Here is a 17,846-nt window from a genome sequence, read left to right as displayed (position 1 = left end):
CTGGAACTCACTTGGTAGCCCAGGCTGGCCTCGAACTCACAGAGATCCGCCTGGCTCTGCCTCCCGAGTGCTGGGATTAAAGGCGTGCGCCACCACCGCCTGGCTAAAACGGTTTTAAATGTTTTTTTTTTCTTTTTTTTTTTGGTTTTTGTTTTGTTTTGTTTTGTTTTTTTGTTTGTTTGTTTTTTGTTTTTTCAAGACAGGGTTTCTCTGTGTAGTTTTGGTGCCTGTCCTGGATCTCCCTCTGTAGACCAGGCTGGCCTTGAACTCACAGAGATCCGCCTGCCTCTACCTCCCGAGTGCTGGGATTAAAAGTGTGTGTCACTGCCGCCCGGCTGTTTTAAACTTTTAGACAAGGTCTCACATTGCCTGGGTTGGCTTTAAACTCACTCTGTAGCCTAGGCAGGCTTGGGTTTGTAACTCTCCTTCCTCAGCGTCCTAAATGGCTAAGATTACAGGCCTTGGCCTCCAAGGCCTTCTGCTGGTTCTTCTTAAAAATGCAAACTCTTCACTAGGTGGTATGTAATGAGTCTTCTTCTGTCCCACCAGCCAACTCCCGAATAATGACACCGAGACTTTTTCTTTTTTTTTTTAATTTTATGTGCACTGGTGTTTTGCCTGTATGTATGTCCGTGTGAGGGTGTCAGATCTTGGAGTTACAGACAGTTGTGAGCTACCATGTGGGTGCTGGGAATTGAACCCGGGTCTTCTGGAAGAACAGTCAGTGCTCTTAACCGCTGAGCCATCTCTCCAGCCCCGAGACTTTTTATTAATTATGAAAGCTCGGCCCATAGCTCTTATAACTTAAATTAACCCCTTTATATTAGCCTACATTCTATCACGTGGCATTACCTCTCTTTCATCTTGCACCCCCTGTTTCCTCTCTGTGTCTCCCGGAGTCTACTGAGCACCTCGATTCCTCCTCCTCTTCCTCTCTCTCCCCAGAAACGCCGACTATACCTCCTGCCTAGCTATTGACCATTCAGCTTTCTATTACACCAATCATAGTGATATATCTTCACACAGTGTACAGATATCCCACAACAGTGGTGGTGGTGGCGGCGCACGCCTTTAGTCCCAGCACTCGGGAGGCAGAGGCAGGCGGATCTCTGTGAATTCGAAGCCAGCCTGGTCTACAGAGTGAGATCCAGGACAGCCAGGGCTACACAGGGAAATACTGTTCTGACAAAAAAAAAAAAAAAAAAAGTAAATCCTTTCCCCACCCCATACTAAACACACTCTCACTGAGCTACACTCCCAGCCCCAAAAACAAATAGTTCTGAAATCATTAAACACCTTTGGTTTGAAGTTCCACAGAGAAGAGAGAGGGCAAACAGTCCATCTGAAGCCACGTTACCTGTCAGGCACTGAGAAGACTTGCAAAATGGTTCACAAATTCACAAAGAGAGCTCCTTTGATTCCCACAGCAACCCTCCCCCCCCCCCCCCCCCCCCGCCCCAAGGTGGGGTAAGAGCAGCGCTGCCATCTCCATTTACAGCGAAGGGACCTGAAGCAGGCAGGAGTGACAGGCAAGCTCTCCAGACACTGTCACTCACCTGCTCCGCCTCCCCCTGGTTCCAGCAACCAGCCCATCCAGGTCCGTCTGGAAATGGGTCCTCTCTCCCCTGTCCGGCTGCTGGGACTCAGAGACTGTGTTCTCACTGTGCGGGCCTCTCTGTGGCTGGAGGGCAGAGTTGATCCAATGGTCTTCTGTGCCATGGCTCTTGGAGCATCTGGTGCCGCATACTGAGGCCAGACGACAGAGGCCATGCCTGCAGCATGACTCACAGGCCTTCTGTCTGCAGAGGCCAGCCGAAATACATGTTATTAATAAAACCCACACTGTTGTCATACCCATGGGGGGTGGGGTGGGGTGGGGGAGAAATAGCTTGCTCTGAGCAATGGCCAATAATTGTAGCCAGGTGACAGTTGGCTTCCCATGGCTAGGTAAGTAAAGTAAAGCTAGAGAAGCCCCCCAGGCCCTTAAATGTTACCCCTGAGACTGTATCCATGGAGATGTTCAGCCTCATTTAATTCCTTTGGAAGAATTTCTTTTTATTGTTTTAATTTTAAAAATGTGTGTGAGTGACGCCGGGCGGTGGTGGCGCACGCCTTTAATCCCAGCACTCGGGAGGCAGAGCCAGGCGGATCTCTGTGAGTTCGAGGCCAGCCTGGGCTACCAAGTGAGTTCCAGGAAAGGCGCAAAGCTACACAGAGAGAAACCCTGTCTCGAAAAACTAAAAAAAAAAAAAAAAAAAAAAAAAAAAAAAAAGTGTGTGGGTGTTTTTTTGCATGTATATCTGTGCACCACATAAATGCAGTACCCAAAGAGGCCAAAAGAGGGCGTCAGATGCACTGAGACTGGGGTTACAGGTGCTTGTGAGCTGTCATGTAGGTGATGGGAGTTGAAGACAGGTCCTCTGGAAGAACAGCCAGTGCTCTTAACTGCTGAGCCATCTCTCCAATCTTAGAAGAACTTCTTTTCAAATGCAAATATGCCATTTTCCATGCCGCTCACTATGCCTTTCTGACCCATTTGTTTTTGTTTTTCGAGACGGTTTCTCTGTGTAACAGTCCTGGCTGTCCTGGAACTCACTCTGTAGACCAGGCTGGCCTCGAACTCACCAAGATCCTCCTGCCTCTGCCTCCCGAGTGCTGGGACTAAAGGCGTGCGCCACCACCGCCTGACTCTGATGTACTTTTTAGCGTCCAGCTCAAATGTCACAGTCTCTGCTAGAAGCAGGTAGTAACTTCCTCTTCTAGGCTTTCCTAATTAATGTTTTGCCTCTGTCTCTGAAGAACGTTCACTGTCAGCATGGTGGGTTCCCGCACGACTTGTTCTGGTTAGCAGCCCAGGGTGAGTACTGGCCCGACACCACACACAGAATGAATGGACAATTGCCTAGATGAAATAATCACCATTGTCTTCTGTTCCAATGAAGGGTAGACACAAAAGCCTCTTCCCAGCCCTGCCCCGAGGAACCTCTCTCGAGTTCTCTTCTTTCATGTCTGTTCCCTCCCTGCACATCGTATACCCATGTTTGCATGCGGAGGCGTTCCTTGGCTGAAGGGGATGGGTGGCTCTGCCATGCCGGTTACGTGAACCTTGGATGTTCCTTGAATGGAAGGAATAAGGGTGGGGGTTTTTAGGACCCGGAAGTCCCAGGGCTAAACCATGACTGGATGGATGTCAGACAGGAAGAGCAGGTTGGAGTAGGAACTGTTTATCAGTCCCCAGTCTTCCTTCCTGGCCAAAGTGAACAGAGGCCCCCCTAGAGGTCTTGGGGACTGCATGACCCAGAAGGGAAGACCCGAGAAAGGCTTAGTCTTGTGCCTGGAGGTAAGCTACGGCTGTGACCAGGAAGAGAGGTCAGGAGGCCCTGGGGATGAATATCTGAGTGAGGAAGGCTTACACTTGTTCCGACTCATCTACTTCCAACTGGGACAACCTGCGCCAGTCATGTCACCCTTCTGCGCTTCATCTGCAGTTTTCATCTGTAAAATGGGCGTTATCAACAACTCCAGACTGGGAGGTGGATATGAGGTCATCAGCGGGGCCTGATGCTTGGGAACCTGCAGGGGGCAGTACGGGAACCCTGGTCCCAGGAGGGCCGGGTGGGGCCGGTCCTCGCCCCGCGCCGGCTCCTCGGGTGCCCTTCGGCGGGTCTCCGCTCTGTGCGCGCTTCGGTGCCCAGGCCGGGCGGGGTGCCAGAGTGGGCCGGGCTGCGCGCTGGCTGGCTGGCGGAGGCGGGCTAGACGCGCCGTGCCGAGAGAACCAGGGACGCTGGGAGCCAGCGGGAGACGCCGGCTTCCACCGCTCCGGGCCGCGGCGACGGGCACCAGGGCCTGGGCAGCCTGGGTAAAGGCCTAGCTGGCTCGATCACTCCTCCGGTCCCCGCTTGGGCGGCTGCGATGAGCCCCGGAAGCAAGAGTCGGGGTGCTGGGTCACGGGAGCGGGCAAGTGGCATTTGGGAGTTCTGCCGGAGCTTGGGCGCTCGCTGATTGTGGGCCTGCTGGCAGCTTCACTTTGCTCCCCGAAGCCAAGTGGAAGAGGAAGAGCTGTTGGTGGGGAAGCTCTGGGCCTTCTTGTCGCACACTCCTTCTTTTGATGACAACTGTTTGATTAGAGAATTATCCTAAACCCTGTGTGTCTTATCTTGACTCAGTGGACCTGGAGCTGATGCCAGTCCTGAGATTTGCCGGGTTTTCAGGACCTTTCTCTAACTCTGGGACTCCTGTCCCTAGCCCAGTCAACACCCTAGCCAGCTCCTGCTACGGCTACCCCTGCCAAAGCAGGTTGTTCAATGCAGCCACTTCCCAAGTTTGCCCCCTCTTTCAACCGCAGTGTCAGTGAGGGAGGCCACGACAGAGTAGGGGCACAGGCATGTCAAGGAGCGGAGGGGGACCGAAGATACTCAGAGAGAGTACCTTGGGCAGAATCTTCAAGAGTGTCTGGGATTCTGATAACGGAGACGCTAAGCAAAATGTATGAACTAAGTTAGGAAGGTCAGAGCAAGAATCCTGTCGTCCTGGAGGACGAACAAGGAGAGGGCTGGGGGCAAACCTACAACCTGGGGATTGTAGCTGTTAAGTAGCATACGTGTGGGGAGTTGATATTTGCAGGGAATGCGGGGTTGGAATAGGCCAAGAGTGAAGGCACAGAGGTCTTGAGGAAGTGGGGTCCTGTGAGGTCCGGAGGAATCTGAGTAAGTTCTGAGATGAAGAAGTTGAGGGGCTGGCACACAGCAGTAGGGAGGGATCTGCAGGGCTATCTCCTACCCGAAGGGGAAGAGGGGCAAGGGTTTGAATAAAAAGCCAGGGAATACAGTGTGAATCCAGGGTTTGGAGGAGCTCTGTAGTAAAGTAACCGGAGGAGGGGGGGCTGACGAGGCCAGGTTGGCCCGGGTGAAGTGGGAGGCAGAGGCAGCACATCCTTATGTCAAGCCGGAAGTTCATTCACACATTCATTTATTATTTATGCCAGCCTTAAAGGCAGCTTACATAAAAGTCAGAGGATAAAGTGACAAAACCATTAAAACTCAGCTAAGGGATCTGATGGCTGGGACACAAAGGCAGAAGGAAGTGAATAATGATGACTGCGAGAAAATCTAGGCTCAGAAAAGGCGCTGGAAGTGAGCACAGGTCTCCCATCTGAGCTTGCTGGCAGGCAAGCGAAATAAAACCTAAAAGCAGATGATTGGGCTGGAACTCTGGACAAAGGCAACTGTGAAGCCTCAGCGGGGAGGCAGGAGTTGGTAGGAGATGAAACGGAATCATTCAGGCTGGGATTATCCTTGCTGAGGAGAGCTAGAAGCCAGGCTTCAGACACATGCCGATATCTGAGGACAGGCTCAGCCTCCCTTGGGAGAGGGTCCCTTCTTAGATGCTAAGGGTAAGGGTTGGAGAGGGAGGGAGTGTGTGTGTGTGTGTGTGTGTGTGTGTGTGTGTGTGTGTGTGTGTGTGTGAGATGTGGGATGTTTGAGGGGCCACCTAGTGGTGATGGCCATATACTCATACTATTGTTTTGTTTTTCAATTTACATTATTGGTTTTTTTGTTTGTTCTTACATTTTTCTTTCTTTCTTTCTCTTTCTTCTTCTTCTTCCTTCCTTTTGGTTTTCGAGACAGGGTTTCTCTGTGAAACAGTCCTGGAACTCACTCTGTAGACCAGACTGACCTTGAACTCACAGAGATCCTCCTAAGTGCTGGGATTAAAGACGTGCACCACCACCTCCTGGCAAGTTTTTCTTTTATACATTTATTTATTTGTTTATTGTGGGGGTGTAGAAACAAAGGTCAGAGGACAACTTTCAGGGGTAGTTCTCTACTTCCACCCAGAGGGTTCCTGGAATTGAACTCAGGTCCTCAGGCTTGCTAGCAGGAGCCTTTACTCACTGAACCATCTTGCCAGACCCCTTCACAACATTCTTTTTTCAGGGGAACAGGAAAGAAGGCGCTTCTAATTGTTCCAGGCTCTGACTTTCCTAGGATGAGGTGGGGCTGCCATTTGTCCAGGACCTCTTGGGGCTCAGGTCTGGGAAGAACACCCCCGCTATCAGGTAAGCAGGAAGCTCGGGTTTGTTTTGACCCCTCCTTTCTGCTTTGTAGGTCCAGATGGTACTTCTAAAAAAGCAGGGACCCAGACATGAGGTGAACTAGTCTCAGCTCTGCGGTACCATAGCTGGTGTCCTTGGGCATGCCACCTCACCTCCCAGAGCCTCTTTTTCCCCGTCTTAAGACAAAGAAGCTGAGCAGGCCCCTTCTAGCTATATCAGTCTGGTTTTTCATCCAAGACATTAGCTGCGTGTTGGCTGTGTACCAGACTGTGGGTTAGGTTCTTGGTATATAATTTGTGAATAAAACCAGATGTGAGCCTTGCGCTCATAGAGGGGAAATGGATGATAATCAAATAATCATATGGCTAAAGAGAAGATTATGTAATAACTGCTATTTAGGATAGCACATGCTACTATAAGAGTAAATAGGAGTGGGGTTTGATGTCAATGTCGGGGTGTGTATTAGTGGGGAGATGTGGATGGGATCTGCAGATGCTGCCTCTTTCTTCTTTCTGTAGATGAGCAGATTTCCTTCCTGACCCACTGGAGTTGGCTGTTTAAAGGGGTGCATCACCTTGGGCCCCCTAGGTGAGAGCTGGATATATCGTGCCTCAGAACACAGATGGACATAGCTCAGGAGATGGGAATGGTCAGAATGTGCTAGTGTGACCCCCTGGGAGAGGGGGTGGGAAGGTAAGGAGGCAACTTCCAGGGATCTAGAGGAAGTTGGCCCAGGTCATGGAGGTACATAGAATAATGAGAAGTGGGACAGATCTAGCAGAGGCCAGTCTGAGTCCCAGGAGGCAGCAATTAGGGCTGGAAGGGCCAGGCCTTGATCCTTGGGAACGGTAAGAGTTCGGGTCTCATCTTAGAAAATGCAGACTGGACTGGACTGAGCCCATGCCAGGGTTGAGCTCAGTTCTAAACCCCAGATCATCCTATGTCTTTGCTCGCAGGACCTTTATCCGTCACCATGGAAACTCAGCAGACAGTGTTCCCCCACCAGGGAGGCATGGACAGCTGTTCAGGAGCATCTCTGCTACTGGTAAAGGAGGGGTGTGGAGAGGAGAGGGAGGATACACAGGGGATCCACTGCTGTCATCTACTGGTGGCCCCTCCCTCCGTGGTCCCTTCCTCCCATCATCTGTGCATCACTGACGTTGTGCACATGGACCATACACAAAGCACTTACAGAGACACTCTCTACCTTCAGCTCGGGTCAAGAAAGTCAGGAAGCCAGTCAGCCCAGGCTCTGCATAATTCATTCAGAGGCCCCCTATTTTCTGTCATGGGGCTTATAAACCTTCCGAGTCATCTCTTGGTTAAGGGAGTTCTATGGGCCCACGCCACAGTGGGCTCCTGTATCTCTGCGTTGACTCCCTACCCTGACCTACAGCCACCCTGGCTGGCCCGGAGAGCTAGCATCTCCAGTCCCTTGCCTTGACCCATGTCCTTTGCTTTCTCATCCAGAAGCTCTCCAAAGGCATCGCCGGAACCTCATGGAGTGGTTTAGTCGGCTGCCCAGAGAGGAGCGTCAGTTTGGACCAACCTTTGCTCTAGACACCGTCCATGTTGACCCTGTGATCCGCGAGAGCACCCCAGATGAGCTGCTTCGCCCGTCCGCAGAGCTGGACACAGGGCACCAACGACCCCAGGCTGGGCTGCCCCCACTGGCCCTGTCTCAGCTCTTTGACCCAGATGCCTGTGGGCGGAATGTGCAGACCGTGGTGCTGTATGGGACCGTGGGTACCGGCAAGAGCACATTGGTACGCAAGATGGTCCTGGACTGGTGTTACGGGAGGCTGCCGGCCTTTGAGTTGCTCATCCCCTTCTCCTGTGAGGATTTGTCATCCCTGGGCTCCACCCCAGCTTCCTTGTGCCAACTTGTGACCCAGCGTTACACACCCCTGAAGGAGGTGTTGCCGCTGATGACCGCTGCCGGATCCCGCCTGCTCTTTGTGCTCCATGGCTTGGAGCGTCTCAACCTTGACTTCCGGCTAGCAGGCACAGGGCTTTGTAATGACCCAGAGGAACCCGGGGCACCAGCTGCCATCATGGTCAACCTGCTGCGCAAGTACATGCTTCCTGAGGTGGGTCGCCCCTTAACCTGCTCCATAGGGAAGTTTATGTTCTTGGCCTACGTAGTTGTTGTATAGGATGTACCTAGGTTAGTTCATCCCTGGCCCCTCCCCTTCCTAAATGGGTGACCCTGAGCAAGTCACTTACCTTCCCAAACTTCTGTCTCCTTCTGTCCTTGTTCTACGTGGGTTAAATGAGTAGGTAATCAGTACTGATATTAATACTTTTTTGGGAAAGGTTCTCACTGTGTAACTCTGGCTGGCCTGGCACTCACTATCTATATCAGGCTGACCTTGAACTCACAGAGATCTATCTGTCTCTGCCTCCCGAGTGCCTTTCTTTTCCTTTTTTGGTTTTTCAAGACAGGGTTTCTCTGTGTTACAGTTCTGGCTGTCCTGGAACTCACTTTGTAGACCAGGCTGGCCTTGAACTCACAGAGATCCTCGTGCCTCTGTCTCCCGAGAGCTGGGATTAAAGGCATGCGCTACCACCACCTGGCTGACAATCAGGTTTCTTGAGACATAGAAGTTTCTCTCTTAACCTTTAACCATATCCTTCCCAGGCCAGCATTCTGGTAACCACCCGGCCCTCTGCCATTGGCCGTATCCCTAGCAAGTATGTGGGCCGCTATGGTGAGATCTGTGGCTTCTCTGATACCAACCTACAGAAGCTCTACTTCCAGCTCCGCCTTAACCAGCCCGATTGTGGATATGGTGCAGGGGGTGCAGGTGTCTCAGCCACACCAGCTCAGCGGGACAACCTGATTCAGATGTTGTCCAGAAACCTGGAGGGGCACCATCAGATTGCTGCTGCCTGCTTCCTGCCTTCCTATTGCTGGCTTGTCTGTGCAACCTTGCACTTCCTCCATGCTCCCACACCTGCTGGCCAGACCCTGACAAGCATCTATACCAGCTTCCTGCGTCTGAACTTTAGTGGGGAAACACTGGACAGCACCCATCCCTCCAATTTATCCCTGATGGCCTATGCAGCCCGAACTATGGGCAAGTTGGCCTATGAGGGGGTGTCATCCCGAAAGACCTACTTCTCTGAAGAGGATGTCCGTGGCTGCCTGGAAGCCGGTATCAAGACAGAGGAGGAAATTCAGCTGCTGCAGATTTTCCGACGGGACGCCCTGAGGTTTTTCCTGGCCCCGTGTGTGGAACCAGGACACCTGGGTACCTTCGTATTCACGGTGCCTGCTATGCAGGAGTACCTGGCTGCCCTCTACATCGTGCTGGGCTTACGAAAGACGGCCCTGCAGCGAGTGGGCAAAGAAGTGGTCGAGTTTGTGGGCCGTGTTGGGGAGGATGTCAGCCTGGTACTGGGCATCGTGGCCAAGCTGCTGCCCCTGCGGATTCTGCCTCTGCTATTCAACTTGCTCAAGGTAAAGGTCCCTGGCCCTAAACACACACACACTCCTTCCTCCCATGATTCCAGACTGCCTCATGATCAGTGTGCACTTCTTGCTCTTCTCCCAGGGGGAGAGGCGCCTCTTGCACACATAGGAATCTTCTGGAAATTTGGCTTTTAGTGGAATTGAGGTCTAATGAATGTGGAGAAAGAAGCCACAGGAAGGCTTGGGGGATAAAAGGGGGATTGAGGTTACAGGGACTTTTGAAACAATCCTACATGGATTCCTAACAAGGATTTCTTTTTATTATTATTATTTTTTTTCTTTTTCCTGCTGCTGAGAAGCAGGCTGGGTCATTGCAATCTAGTTTGCAGGCCCAGAAACAACTTTTTTCTTTTCTTTTCTTTTTGTGGTGCTGGAGAGTGAACCCATAGTCTTGCACATGCTAGGCAAATGTTCTTCCACCGAGCTACATCCCCAGTAACCCTAGGCCCAGAAACTCAATTGTGTCTGCTCCTTCAGAGGCGATTAGGCCCCAGGAGCAATGACTCATCCTAACTCAATCACTGGAGACAGGTTGTAAGGCAGACGCCATTTATTCATTTGTACTGGGAGGATGGATGACATAGGTAATTGGTTTAGGACAGTCCATCCTGGGTGCAGGTCCACCAGCCAACAGGCCTGAGGGCGATGCTGTGAGCTGGGTGGATGTGGGATGTTCCTGGGGGATGGAGGGAGTCAGTCTTGCTGATGTCTGCCGGATGCTTCACTGCTTCTCTTTCTGTTTGCAAATCAGCCCAAGAGGTCTGGAGGTGAAACACTGCCCCAATCTCTTTTTATATCTTGAAGAAACTGGGCTGGACAGATGGCTCAATGGCTAAAATGCTTGCAGTGAGCATGAGGATTCAGTTTGGATCTCCAGAACCCATGAGAATGCTGAATGATTGTGGTGGGCTACCCATAATTCCACCTCAGAAGGCTAAAACACAGGATCCCTAGAGCAAGCTGGATAGTGAGCGCTCAGTCTGATTGAGAGACTTTGCCCCAAGGAATAAGGTGAAAGGGTGATTGAGGATGATTCCTGGGATCAATTGCAGGCTTCTGCACGCACACACACACACACACACACACACACACACACACGCACACGCACACGCACACGCACACGCACACGCACACGCACACGCACACGCACTCTCACACTACTTCTCTTCTTTCTGATCTGGGAGTTGGGTCCAGAGCCCTACACATGTCTGGCAATGCTCTACCACTGAACTACATCCTCAGCCCTCTTCATGATGATCCCATTGATTCAGCTTCACAAAATGGTATTTTCTGGTCTTGTTCCCAGATTAGTATTGAGTACTATCACTTCAGTGGCAAGAACCTGACATTTGAAAAATGAACAATAAGCCGGGCAGTGGTGGCGCACACCTTTAATCCCAGCACTCGGGAGGCAGAGGCAGGAGGATCTCTGAGTTTGAGGCCAGCCTGGTCTATAGAGTGAGTTCTAGGACAGCCAGGACTACACAGAGAAACTCTGTCCTGAAAACCCCCCAAAACAAAAAACAAACAAAAAAAGAAAGAAAAAAAAAGGGGGGGGGAAATGAACACTAATGGAGACGTCAGAGAAGGCGCTATCAAACAACCTCATGTGTCTTTGCAAGGATGGAAGATGACATAGCAGACCTCCCCACATGTAACTCATTTCTTTGCCAAATATTTCAGTACTTGCCGCGCACCGGGCGATGTGTTAGGTTTGTTGGAGCGATCGGTTAATGACTCTGCAGGTTCTTGCCTCTTCTGGTTTTAGACAGAAGTCAGCATGTCTACACAATGGAAAATGATAACTGCCGATAAGAAAAGTTCTGATGTTCTAAGAGAGAGATGTACCTGGTGTGAGCAGTCAGGAAAGCCTTCTGGAAGAGCATTTAAACTGATTTCTGTAGGATGAGCCAAGAGGACAATTGGGGTGGCAGGTAGCAAGCAGCATCATGGAGGCTCTGCAAAAGGGGGAGCCTCAGCACTGTGAGGAAGGGAAGAAAAGTTGAAAGGGAGGGAGCACAGGAGCAGGGGTGGAGGCTTCGGATGAGGGCACTGGGGTTGGCAGGGCCTGTCACACAGGACCACGGAGCAGCAGGCGCCACATCCGTCATGGCTGCTGGGGTGATCAGGACGTTGAAAGTGTTGATATATTTATAACACCCAGCCTGGTCTCCAACCGAGTGGCTGAAAGTCAGCCCCATGCATCTGCTGTCTGTGCATGCATCCTACTGCAGATTGCAGATGTTAGAACCAGATGTAGTGGCGTGTGTTTGTAATCCTAGCCCTTGGGAGGTGGAGGCAGGGGGATCAGGAGTTCAAAGTCATCTTCAGCTGGATAGACATTCCAGGTCAACCCTGGGACACAAGACCCATCTCAAGAAGAAGACAAGAAGAAGATGAGGAAGAGGAAGAAGAGGAGGAAGAACAAGGGCAAGAAAATACATGACCAACAGGGCTAGTGGCACCTGCCTCTAATCTCAGGACCCTGGACGTTAAATCAGGAGGACCTTGAGGTCAAGGCTAGTGTGGACTCCAACAGTAAGAGCCTGTCTTTGTTTTTGTTTTTGTCGAGACAGTATTTCTCTGAGTAGCCCTGGCTCTCCTGGAACTCACTCTGTAGACCAGACTGGCCTCGAACTCAGAGATCCACTTGCCTCTGCCTTCTGAGTGCTGAGATTAAAGGCATGCGCCACCACCACCTGGCAAGAGCCTGTCTTTAAAAAAAAGAAAAAGAAAAAGAAAAAGATAGAGGAAAACATTTGAAAAAAGGTTATAGAGAGCTGTAGAGATGGCTCAGAAGTTAAGAGATCCTTTTGCCCTTGCAGAGGACCTGAGTTCAGTTCCCAGCAACCATGGTGAGTGGCTCACAACCATCTATAACTCCAGCTCTGGGGACGCCCAACCCCCTCTGGCCCCTTCAGGAGCCTGCATCCATGTGCACACACCTACATGCAAACATACAATTAAAAATAAAATGAATCTTTAAAAGCAATGCAAGGGACTAGGCAGATGGCTCAGTGGTTAAGAGCACTTGTTCTTACATATTCCGTTTCCAGCACCCACGTGGTAGCTCACAACCATCCATAACTCCAGTTCCAGAGGATCCAATGTCCTCTTCTGACCTCTACAGGCACCAGACATGCACATGGTGCACATACATACCTGCAGACGAAACACCCATGCACATAAAATAAAAAATAAAATAATTTTATTTATTTATTTATTTATTTTGGTTTTTCGAGACAGGGTTTCTCTGTGTAGCTTTGTGCCTTTCCTGGATCTCGCTCTGTAGACCAGGCTGGCCTCAAACTCACAGAGATCCACCTGGCTCTGCCTCCCGAGTGCTGGGATTAAAGGCGTGCGCCACCACCGCCCGGCAAAATAAAATAATTTTAAATAATGCAGCTGGGGGCTGTGGCTCCATAATTGAGCATGTGCTTAACATGTGTGAAGCCTTGGGCTCAATCCTCAGCACTGCCCACACAAAAAAGTATCTGTCTTAAACACATATAGGGTTTTTTTCTCAACACAATATAGTACTGTTTATCTAGCATAAGTAACTACCACATAACCATTCTGTACTTAGCATTTACATTGTATTGTGTTGTAAATAGTCCAGAGATTCTTTAGTATACACTTAGGTGTGCATAGACTGTATACAAGCACTCATTTTACATAAGGGACTTGAGCATCCAGGCATATCTGATATCCACAAGGGATCCAGAACTGGCCACCTGTGGAGGGACAACTGTGTGTATATTTCTTCCTCCCCACCACCTCCTGGACTAGAAAATGCTTGGGGAGAAGAAAGAGGTCCCTAACATCTGGAGTGCATGAAGCAAGTGTTTGAGAGATGACCCTAGAAAAGCCAATTTGGGGCCAGATTATGAGAAGTTTCCTATTCCCGGCTAAATGTGTGGAGTTTGCTTCACAAGCAGTAGGGAGCCAAAGAGGGTGTCTCACCAAGGAGGAGTAGCGGGATCTGGCGAACGGTGTTGTGAGTTCAAGGGGAGATCCCAAGTAGGGAGAGCGGTTATCTTGAACTGAGCCTTGAAGGCTGATTGGATGTGTGGAAGGCCACACCCCGCCCCCCCATGCTTCTTTTCCAGGTGGTCCCACGAGTGTTTGGGCGCATGGTGAGTAAGAGTCGGGAGGCGGTGGCCCAGGCCATGGTGCTGGAGATGTTCCGGGAGGAGGACTACTACAACGACGATGTTCTGGATCAGATGGGTGCCAGCATCCTGGGTGTGGAGGGCCCCCGGCGTCACCCAGACGAACCCCCTGAGGATGAAGTCTTTGAGCTTTTCCCCATGTTCATGGGGGGACTTCTCTCTGCCCACAACCGGGCGGTGCTGGCTCAGCTTGGCTGCCCCATCAAGAACCTGGATGCCCTGGAAAACGCCCAGGCCATCAAGAAGAAACTGGAGAAGCTGGGTCGGCAGGTGCTGCCCCCCTCAGAGCTGCTTGACCATCTCTTCTTCCACTATGAGTTCCAGAACCAGCGCTTCTCGGCCGAGGTGCTCCGCTCCCTGCGCCAGCTCAATTTAGCCGGTGTGCGCATGACACCCCTCAAGTGCACCGTGGTAGCCGCTGTACTAGGAAGTGGAAAGCACCCTCTGGATGAGGTGAACTTGGCTTCCTGTCAGCTGGATCCTGCTGGGCTACACACTCTCATGCCTGTCTTCCTGCGTGCCCGGAAACTGGGGTGAGGACTAATCCTTAGGTGCAGGCATGAAGGGAAGAGAGGGTTGGATAGGAAGCGGGGAAGAGAAGGTGCCAGAGGCCAAAGGAGTGAGTGAAGGGCCAGGGGAAGTGTAGGAGTCTGCTTTCTGTTGCTACTATAACAGAAAGCTAAGCCTAATCCCAGAATTCAAAAGACGGAGGCAGGAGGAGTGCTGTGAGTTTGAGTTCAGCTTGAGCTACACTGTCAGTTCCCTGGGCTAAATAAGACCTTGTCTTATCTCTTGGGGCTGGAGAGATGGCTCAGTGGTTAAGAGCACTGGCTGCTCTTCCAGAGGTCCTGAGTTCAATTCCCAGCAACTACATGGTGGCCCTCTTCTGGTGTAAAGGTGTATATGCAGATAGAGCACTCATACATAAAATAAATAAATCTTAAGAAGGAGACCTTGTCTTAATAAGAAAGAGAGGGAGAGAAGGAAATAGCTGTGTGTAGAGAAGGCCAGGCACGTGGATAAACCTTGTCTAACAACAACCCACTCTGGTGGGAACCAAAACCCTCCAAGTCCAGCTAATCCACTCCAAGTGCAGACCCCCTACTGATCCTCAGTCAGGCTTCATCTATCAAGGCTCGACCTTGCTACAATACAACCGCAAACCTCCAACTCATGTCCCTTGGCACAGCAGACCACAGCTGGGTGGGATGGAGAAGGTGTGGGCAGAGGTGACGGGAGCAGCGTGAGGGAAGAAAAGTGGAGCTGGCAGGAAGCAGGCTGGTGAGGAAGGGGCACAGTCCACAGGAAGACTCCATGCTGATCTGCTTTCTTGGTCTCTCCCCTCCGGCCACCTTCTGCTCCAGGTTGCAACTCAACAACCTGGGCCCCGAGGCTTGCAGGGACCTCCGAGACCTGCTGCTACACAACCAGTGCCAGATCACCACGCTGCGGTGAGTGTCAGTGGCCGGATGGAGGCTCTGGCTCTTCCCATGGCCTCCGACATGGTGAGCACCTTGCCTCACAAACATGGCCGGCACAGGCCTGCCCTGGCTCTTGAAAAGAGGTTGTCTGGGCCCTGGCTGGCTTCCTGCCCAGGTCCATTACAAGCATCAGAAAGGAGCAAGGTGGAGACAGATGCCCTCAACCCCAGCAGTCAGGAGGCAGAGACAGGCAGATCTCTGAGTTCAAGGCCAGCCTGGTCTACAGAGCAAGTTCCTGCAGGGTCTACAGGACAGACAGGGCTACACAGAGAAATTCTGTCCCCCCCCCAAAAAAAAAACAAACAAAAAATAATGCAAGGAAGACACCAGGAGTGGGTGCTAAGAAAGCCTTTCTCCTGGCTAATATTAGCCTGGGGGACAGGAAAGCTGCAGTAATTCCTGGGCCAGTTGCCTGGCAACAGAGCCACTGTTCCCTGCAGACCCACTATAATGCTGGATACTCTCTAGTTGCTCCAAGGTGCTGGCTGATTTCCTAGGAACCCAGATGCCTGGGGGTCCTGGTTTCTGATTAGAATCAGAAGTGAAGGAGGAAGAGGAAAGGGGGCTGAAGGGGACTCCTGATGAGATGGCTCAGGAGGTAGAGGTGGTCGCTGCCAAGCCTGACAAACTGAGTTTAATCCCCAGGACCCACAAGTTGGTTTGAAGGAAAGAGCTGGTTCTCACAAGTTGTCCTCTGACCTCCATAGCCTCCTCCCTCACCTCACCCCCCACAGGCACACATGCACAAAATAAGTAAAAATAAATAAATAAAAAATAAAAATAAAAAGGAGGGGCAGGGAGAGTCAGGAAGCAAGAGAAATAGAAAGGAGAGGGAAGAGAAACCTGCTTCCCCTCACTCCCCGTCCTGGGCAGGGGCCACTCCTCATTTCACTGTCCCTTCTCCTGGGCCTCATTTCTGTGTTCAGGCTGGCCTCCAACCCAGACAGACGTGCCCCCTTTGGCCAAAATCCCAACACTCAGCTTGGGCACCTCCAATGCTCCGCCCGTCCCCCCACCACTGGCCTTGCTTGTCGCCCTTAGGCTGTCCAACAACCCACTGACAGCAGCAGGCGTGGCCTCACTGATGGAGGGGCTGGCAGGGAACACCTCGCTGACACACCTGTCCCTGCTGCACACCGACCTTGGAGACGAGGGGCTGGAGCTGCTGGCTGCCCAGCTGGACCGCAACAGGCAGCTGCAGGAACTGAACGTGGCCTACAACGGTGCTGGTGATGCAGCAGCCCTGGCCTTGGCCAAGGCTGCTCGGGAGCACCCTTCTCTGGAGCTGCTGCAGTAAGTCCCGGACTGATCTCACCCCCACCCAGGCCCCAACCCCGCTTTTTCTGTCTCTTCAGTATGTTCTTCCCACCCAGGGGGGGCTCTGGACCTGAGCCTGCTGTCTGTGTTCCCTTTCTTATCCTGGTTTACCCAGTGCTGAGCCAACCCAAGTCCTCTGTCCCTTAACCTGCTCTGATTCCCTACCACCATTTCTCCTAGGGACGCTGTCCCTGATCACACTAAATGTTTCCATTGGCTTCTACCTCCATCTCTGGCTTATTGCAGATTCTTTTTGGGATGCTAGAGAGTGAACCCAGGGCTTTGTGCATGCTAAGCACTCTACCAGCTGAGCTACATCCCCATCTCTTATTACAGACACTTGGCCCCTCCCACCCAGCAGCCTGAAGGGAGTTACAAGGCTTTCTGGCTCTCTGCCTCTCTGCCTTGGGCCTTCTCAAAATGACATCCTTCCATCTCTTTCCCGACAGCCTCTACTTCAATGAGCTGAGTTCAGAGGGCCGCCAGGTCCTGCGGGACTTGGGGGGCTCTGGTGAAGGAGGTGCCCGGGTTGTAGCCTCACTGACAGAAGGAGCAGCGGTGTCTGAATACTGGTCAGTGATCCTTAGTGAAGTCCAGCGCAACCTCAACAGCTGGGACCCGGCTCGGGTCCAGAGCCATCTCAAGCTGCTGCTTCGGGATCTGGAAGATAGCCGAGGCGCCACCCTGAATCCTTGGCGCAAGGCTCAGCTGCTTCGAGTGGAGAGCGAGGTCAAGACCCTTCTGGAGCAGCTGGGAGGCTCTGGGTGCTGAGACAGTGACAGCTGTGACCTAGCTGTGGGACCACTGGCCCCCAAACCCTTCCCTTTATGGCTTGCTGGCATTCACAACTCCTTCCAGAAAGATCTGCAGTCAAAGCAATGGGCACAACTGTGCTGCTCCGGCCCACGACAAGTCCAGCGAGGACCCCAAGCTAGACTTCCCAAGGTCAAATAGAGTGAGCTGATGCTTGGATATGGAGGATGTCACCTCTTCTTTTGCCTAGAAGGACTAAGAAGACTATGACATACGTGTGACAAATTGCCCTGTGGCCCCACCACTGACCTTGCCTCTCCCTCCTCTGATTGTGTTACCAAGGGGCACACCTCTCATGTGTGCCGTGTTGGGGGTTCTGCCATCCAGCAGATGTACTGGATGGCTTCCCGTTCCTGCCTTATGCTCACCTCTGGACACAAAATGCCCTCACGTGGTGCTTTTCCCAGCCTCATGTCCCCTCAGGGGCACAGGTATCAATGGCTCCAAGGCCACTAGGATAAGTGTGCCCACCTTGCTGCTATTAAAAAGCTGTGTGTCTTCCACTCCCTGCGGTCTCCTCTTCCTTGCCCGGT

The 17,846-nt window shown here is 51.9% G+C and overlaps 1 protein-coding gene across 1 annotated transcript; it reads left to right on the top strand.

Moving 5' to 3' along the window:
• Positions 1-3,209: 3,209 nt before the first annotated feature.
• On the top strand, positions 3,210-17,816 carry Nlrx1 (NLR family member X1). The gene is made up of 10 exons (XM_059267693.1): positions 3,210-3,340; positions 5,937-6,058; positions 6,574-6,643; positions 7,012-7,100; positions 7,526-8,145; positions 8,697-9,518; positions 13,640-14,235; positions 15,067-15,153; positions 16,225-16,476; positions 16,950-17,816. Exons 2-10 carry the CDS (start codon positions 5,989-5,991, stop codon positions 17,269-17,271), a joined length of 2,928 nt encoding a protein of 975 aa, XP_059123676.1. The 5' UTR covers positions 3,210-3,340; positions 5,937-5,988; the 3' UTR covers positions 17,272-17,816.
• The last annotated feature ends 30 nt before the right edge of the window (positions 17,817-17,846 follow it).

Source organism: Peromyscus eremicus, chromosome 7 (genome assembly GCF_949786415.1).
Source record: "Peromyscus eremicus chromosome 7, PerEre_H2_v1, whole genome shotgun sequence".
In the NCBI taxonomy this organism is placed as follows: domain Eukaryota; kingdom Metazoa; phylum Chordata; class Mammalia; order Rodentia; family Cricetidae; genus Peromyscus; species Peromyscus eremicus.
This window is presented reverse-complemented; position numbering and strand designations above follow the sequence as displayed.

Coding starts and splice junctions, on each gene's coding strand:
- Nlrx1 (XM_059267693.1), top strand. CDS start 5,989: ATGAGGTGGGGCTGCCATTTGTCCAGGACCTCTTGGGGCTCAGGTCTG. Junction 6,644..7,011: donor CATCACCTTGGGCCCCCTAG/GTGAGAGCTGGA, acceptor CTTTGCTCGCAG/GACCTTTATCCGTCACCATG. Junction 16,477..16,949: donor CCTTCTCTGGAGCTGCTGCA/GTAAGTCCCGGA, acceptor CTTTCCCGACAG/CCTCTACTTCAATGAGCTGA.